General features: G+C 38.5%; 2 protein-coding genes and 1 pseudogene across 4 annotated transcripts in view; 2 read left to right on the top strand and 1 right to left on the bottom strand.

The window, feature by feature from the left end:
* NME7 (NME/NM23 family member 7) overlaps nucleotides 1-6,563 on the bottom strand; it is a 320,071-nt gene that overhangs the window by 294,299 nt on the left and 19,209 nt on the right. Inside the window, exons 4-5 of one of the 3 annotated variants that reach the window (XM_060133609.1) lie at nucleotides 5,994-6,148; nucleotides 3,874-4,036 (exon numbers count right to left, since the gene is read on the bottom strand). The exons of 1 other annotated variant lie outside the window; for it this stretch is intronic. In XM_060133609.1, the coding sequence (XP_059989592.1) occupies nucleotides 3,874-4,036; nucleotides 5,994-6,148 (318 nt within the window). Of the gene's footprint in view, nucleotides 1-3,873; nucleotides 4,037-5,993; nucleotides 6,149-6,563 lie in introns of those variants that run through there. One more of the 3 variants, XM_060133618.1, reaches the window with a different exon arrangement.
* Nucleotides 959-1,228, top strand: LOC132516434 (SNRPN upstream reading frame protein-like). The gene has a single exon (XM_060142865.1). The coding sequence runs from the start codon at nucleotides 959-961 to the stop codon at nucleotides 1,226-1,228; it is 270 nt and encodes an 89-aa protein (XP_059998848.1).
* LOC132515850 (small nuclear ribonucleoprotein-associated protein N-like) lies at nucleotides 1,344-2,067 on the top strand (annotated as a pseudogene).

The raw sequence follows: 6,563 nt of genomic DNA, 5'->3' as shown, positions 1-6,563 counted from the left end.
TGAAATGGAAAAGTTCCTAGAAACACAATTTACCAAAACTGACTCGAGAAATAGGAAATATGAACAAGCCTATAACAAGAGGTTAAATCAGTAATCAAAAACCTCTCAACACCAAGAGTGGATCCTAACGTGAGCTACGGATGTTGGGTGATGATGTGTCAATGTAGGTTCATTGATTGCAACAAATGTACCACTTTGGTGAGGGATGTTGATACTGGGGAAGGTTTTAGGGATGGAGGGAGCAGGGGATATATGGGAACTCTCTGTACTTTCTGCTCAACTTTGCTGTGAACCTAAAACTGCTCTAAAAAATAAAGTATATTAAAAAACAAAAAACATCCCAACAAAGAAAAGTCCAGGACCAGATAGTTTCACTAGTGAATTCTACCAACTATTTAAAGAATTTATACCAATCCACCTCAGTCCCTTCCTAGAAAATAAAAGCAGAGGGAACAGGGAACACTTCCTAATTCATTCTGAGGCCAGCATTACCCTGATACCAAAGCCAGACAAAGACACAAGAAAAAAATACTACAGAAAAATCTCTCTTACAAATACAGATGAGAAAAAAAATCCTCACAAAATACTAGCAAACCAAATACAATATCATAGTAAAGGGATTATATACCACCAAGTGGTATTTGTCTCAGGAATGCAAGGGTGGTTCAATATAAGACTATCAACCAACGTAATATATCACATTACTAGAACAAAGAAGAAAAACCACATCATTTCACTTGACGCAGAGACCATTTGATACAACCCAACACACTTTCATGAAAAAAGCACTCAGAAAAATGGGAATAGAAGGTGTAAATAGAGGGAGGAATAAGAATAGAACTTCCTCAACTTCATAAAGGGCATTTATGGAAAACCCACAGCTAACATCATACTTAATGCTAAAAGACTAAAAGCTTTCCTCCTAAGATCAAGAACAAAATAAGGATGCCCAGGCAGAATGGAACGGCCACTGGAGACATTCTGTTCTGAGGAGCGGCCAGTGGCACGATGGAGCAGGGCCAGGGACCGCTTACACTTGAGATGGACCATGGAACAGCACATCCCAGAGGTGGAAGTCCAAGTCAAACGTAGAAGGACAGCCTCGCTACGCAACCAGGCGTGTCGCCTGTACCCGAGGTGGTCTCAGCAGCAGCAGCAAGTACCTGCGGTGGAATTCCATGTGGAACTGAGGCAGGCATTCTTAGCTGAGACGCCAAGAGGTGGTTAAAGCAGTATTGGAACACCTGGGTAGCTGATTCCAAGAGAAAAAAAACCAGCCTTCCCTTAGGTCTTAAGGATCCCAAAACTTTCCTGTAGGTATTGGACTTGGTGGAACAGCAATCATGACTGTGGGGAAGAGCAGCAAGATGCTGCAGCACATTGACTATAGGATGAGACGTATCCTGCAAGATGGCCAGATCTTCACTGGCACCTTCAAGGCTTTTGACAAGCATATGAACTTGATCCTCTGTGATTGTGATGAGTTCAGGAAGATCAAGCCAAAGAATGCGAAGCAGGCAGAGCGTGAAGAAAAACGGGTTTTGGGTCAGGTGTTGCTGTGTGGGGGAGAACTTGGTTTCCATGACTGTGGAGCGACCACCCCCCAAAGATACTGGCATTGCTCGGGTACCACTTGCTGGAGCTACAGGAGGCCCTGGAGTTGGCAGGGCAGCTGGCAGAGATGGTCCAGCTGGTGTTCAAATTCCCCAGGCTCCTGCTGGGTTAGCAGACCCTGTCCAAGGGTTTGGGGGCCATCCCAACAGGTAATGATCCCACAGGGAAGAGGCACTGTAGCAGCTGCTGCAGTTGCTGCTACTGCCAGCATTGCTGGAGCCTCAACTCAATATCCACCAGGATGGGGGACTGCCCCCACACCTGTTGGTCGAGCAACCCCACCTCTAGGAATTATGGCTCTTCCACCTGGTATACGATCACCCATGGGCCCACCAATTGGGCTCCCCCCTACTTGAGGGATGCCAATAGGCATGCCCCCTCCAGGAATGAGACCCCCCTCCAACAGAAATAAGAGGTCCACCTCCCCCAGAAATGCATCCAGCAAGACCCTAGGATACTATTGATCCTTCTTAGTCACTTTGTTTCCTGCAATGCGTCTTGTGAAATATGTGGAGTGTTCGTGAGCTTTTGTCCCCTCTGCTGCATTAATATTAGCTAATAAATGCATAAAGCAATTAAACTGTGGGGAAAAAAAAGACAAGGGTGCCCACTTTAACTACTACTACTCTACATTATACTAGACATGTTAGCCAGAGTAATCAGTCAACAAAAATAAATAAATAAAAGGCATCCCGTTGGATAGGAAGAAGTAAAACTACCCCTATTTGAAAATGATATTATCCTATATAGAGAAAATGCAAAAAAAAATCACTGAAAAAGTTTAGCACTAATAAACAAATTCAACAAAGTTGCAGGGTATAATATCAATGCACAAAAAATCATCTATGTTTGTGTTTTGAGTATACAACCCATAAACAAAATTAAGAAAACAATTCCATTTGCAATAGAATCCAAAAGAATAAATATCTATAAATAAATTTAACCAAGTAGGTGAAAGATTTGTACACTGAAAACTATAAAACATTGCTGCACTAAATGAAAAGACATCCTGTGTTTATGGATTAGAAGACAATATCATTAAGATGGCAATAGTACCTAAAGCCATCTACAGATTCACTGCAATCCTTATGAAAAAATTCCAACAGCTTTTTTTGTAAAAGAAAAATATTGTGGAATATTTAAATGCCAAATTGGTTTTTATCATTAAGGATAAACTTTAAACAACACAAGACTAGTTATAATGAAATGCTAAATTGCCTGGTGTATGCTCAAAGTGCTATAGGAAGTTGAGACAGGATTGAATAGCTCTCTGTGTTTTCTAATTTAGGGTCAAGTGATTAAGGTACAAATACCCAGTTGATAAGTACCTTGTCTTCTGAAGCTTTAACAGAACTCCTACAGCAACTCTCCACTCCCCATCACACTTGTATGTTTGCCTTTGTCCTCCAGTCCTTAAGTGCTCTTACACATATCAAGGATACTGTTCTCCCACACGCTGGATTCCTGTATAGTCCTATATACCCACAAATGTCTACCAAGGTATGTAAGCTTTACAATATAACTAACAGAAAGGATTTTGCAATCATTCAGATCTCAGAATCTGTGAGCAAACTGCTCACCTCTGTACTTTGGTTTCCTCATCTGCAAAACAAGACTAATAGGGTTGTTATAAGGATTAGGTCAAATTATTTATGCAAAGCATTTACAACAGGCACATTATATAAACTCTCAATAAGAGCTGGATAATTTTGTATAACATACCCAAAATAGTATACATAATTGTTACTATCTTTTTTTTTTTTTAAAGAACACGTGGAAGTAGGCCTAACCTACTGTTTAGCTTGCCATAGGTATTCAAATTCAAATCTGACATAATTAGGACTCTGTATCAGGCCTTGAACCAGGCTTGTTTAAGAGGTCACTCCTCCTGCCTTATGAAATGTTCTATTGCATTTTTTTAAAAATGATAACAGAAACTAATAATAGATATCTGTCCCTTTTTTATGTCCATTCCAGCTAGACATGTTAAAATAATTTAGAAGTAAAGGAATGTACAGTTTATTTGTTGCTCAATTTTTTGCATGGACTAAGAGGTGGTATAACACATTACAATGCTATGAGAGAAGAAATTTATTTTGCTCTAGTGTTAAAAGAAATAAGATAAATTCACTATCAACATTACCAAAAGATAAATAGCATTTCCATAATTTAGAGTATGACCAAAGCACACAGGCCATAAGAAATGATATGAAAATTTTGAGGACAGCAGCTTCCAAATGAAGTATTTAATAGATACCTTCAGCTGTAATGATCAGTAAAACGAAAAGATTTGGCTTCTGACATATTATATAGGTGGTACTGTAACTGTTTAGAATGCTTTGCTTCCAGTCGGAGCTGTCTAGTTCTTTCTTTGACAGCTTGCTGCTCTGCTAGTTTTTCTATCCGTTTCCTTCTTAGCCATCTGTAGAAAAAGACATGAACAGACCTGTTGAGTACCAACCTGAATATACTCTTCATGCTATAAAGTTATTACTACAGACAAAGGAAATTCGATTTCTTTAGATTAAAAAGCTCTGTTCATAACACAAATTAGTATGAACTGAAAAATTTCAGGCTTATACCAAAGGCTCATACAAGGAAGCATAGTCACATTTAGAATCAAATGTTTGAAATTAAGTTTGTCTAATAAGGAAACTGCCAACTAAAAAAACTTTTTTAAGTAATAAACACACTATTTTAGGTGACATAGGTCCTACCTTTTAAAATATGATTTTCTAAGCAAATAAGTATTTGATAGATACCAAATAACTTATTTTTTGCAACTAACTGTATTCTACAACATTACTTAAGCAGCATGCAGAATACCAGCATGCAGAAATGTCTCCTTGCTCTTCTTGGTGGAGAAATTATAGAGCTCTTGCTTTTCAGTGCATAAAATAGTTCTCCCTTAAAATGGAAAAATAAGCCTAAGCATAAGAAACATCAAAAAGGGTGAAGGAAGCATCCACATTCTAACAAATTTGTCTATAAAACTTGCTTAGGTAAAATAACATTAAAAATAACTGTAGGGCTTCCCTGGTGGCGCAGTGGTTGAGAGTCCGCCTGCCGATGTAGGGGACACTGGTTCGTGCCCCGGCCCGGGAAGATCCCACATGCCGCGGAGCGGCTGGGCCCGTGAGCCATGGCCGCTGAGCCTGCGCGTCCGGAGCCTGTGCTCCGCAACGGGAGAGGCCACAACAATGAGAGGCCCGCGTACCGCAAAAAAAAAAAACAAACAAAAAAAACTAACTGTATACTCACATCTCTGGTATGAAAGTGTGTACGTGGTGTGTGTGTATATATATAATTTTTTCAGAAATAAATCCAGACAAATAAATAACTGCATTAGTATAAAAGAGACTTAAGAAACCTCATAATCTAATGTTGTGTGGTTTTGAAATTGGATATCAGTTTGAGCAAATTAACTGTAGTCATTTAGGGGTCGATTGGGAAAAAAATGGTTATAGGTTGGATATTAGATGAGCTCATTAACAAAAATAAGCAGATTGCAGAACAGTATATACAGTATGATCTCAATTTATATTTTAAAACTGTAAATATATGTACAGAGAAATATCTAGAAGTTATGCAGTACAGTGCTAACAACAGTGATTCCTGGGTGATGAAAATGTGAGTTTATTCCCCTCCATTTCCACAATGCACATTCACTGCATCTATTATAATAAAAGGATATGTATATTTTTTAAAGAAGGAAAGGAAAGAAAGAGGCAAAGAAACTAAAAAAGAGAAAGATAGCAAAAAAGATAGAAAAGAAAGAAAGAAGTGAGCTTCAAACAACTGGACACAATATTCACTCCCTCTCCCAAGGTATGCTGGCAAAATTTTGAAGCCAGGTCTGTTTCCTCAGAATAAACCGGGTAATACAGACTCTTACCCAGGCAACTGAAGGGAGACCAGGTTTGCCTTAAGTTACCAAAATATGTGTCCAAATCTCCTTTTCATTTGGTCTGTACAGATCTTCCTCCTCAGCCTGACTGCTTTTCTTTACAGAAAAATATTTATTGGTAAATGCAACTCTTTGTTAAGTTTTCCTGAGGACTGTGTAGGAGAAGCTGTAACCAATCTCTGGCCTATTTCTCTAAGAAATGAACAAATCAATCAACCAATCAATGGTAAGCTATCAAAGGTTATCACACTGGTGCCATAAGAAACAATTTTAGTATTGAAAACTACCTTGAAAAAATGGTATAGGTATTACGCAAAGTATGGAGTTAAAGAATTTTCTCACATATTGTTAAAACTGTGGCTTTAAAATTGAATAGGTATGTAATGAGATCAATTTTTTTAAGTTTTATTGACTATATAACTTTCTAAAATGACCATGAGGAAGGGGGAAAAACGCCCTGCCTTTGACTTACTGTTTAAAGGCCCTTTCACGGCCTTCTGTTCCTTTAAAGAAGAATAAGCATTCCTCTTGCTTTCGCAGTTCTTCTATCTTTCTTTCTTTCAACTGTTCTTCGTGCTTTTTTTTAAGCCATAATCGAAAAGCTTGCTGTGGATCTCTGTTTTCCTGCTACTTACAAAAACAAGCTTTGCTTAATTTAAAGAAACCAAAACTACTTTTTGAGCCCCTGCCTGTAAGACCCTATAGGAACACATGTCCTACTCACCAATTTTTCATAATAATACCAATCTCATTACCTGTGCTCCTTGCATCCAAACCAAATACATGACCTTTGAACCAGCAACATTAATTACCCTTTTGTCAGAAAATTCAACATTGAACTCACTGCCCTCTGGCTTCTTTCAAAAGTCTTACTGAGGTAATCAATAAATGAAGGGCTAGATGCAGTGATTTGCAAACTTTTCAAAGTTGAGCCCTTTGACAAGTAAAATAATTTTGCACAATGGCACATACACATAAAACATGGCTGAAGAAATGTTGGGGATAGGCAGTATGAGTGAGTTGAGGTCTTGGTATCAATTCC

This window comes from Lagenorhynchus albirostris, chromosome 2, assembly GCF_949774975.1.
Source record: "Lagenorhynchus albirostris chromosome 2, mLagAlb1.1, whole genome shotgun sequence".
NCBI classification, from domain to species: Eukaryota; Metazoa; Chordata; class Mammalia; order Artiodactyla; family Delphinidae; genus Lagenorhynchus; species Lagenorhynchus albirostris.
Note: the sequence above shows the minus strand (reverse complement) of the source record. Positions and strands in the feature narration are given on the sequence as shown.

Excerpts from the sequence above, each read along its gene's own strand:
- LOC132516434 (XM_060142865.1), top strand. The coding sequence starts at position 959 with ATGGAACGGCCACTGGAGACATTCTGTTCTGAGGAGCGGCCAGTGGCA.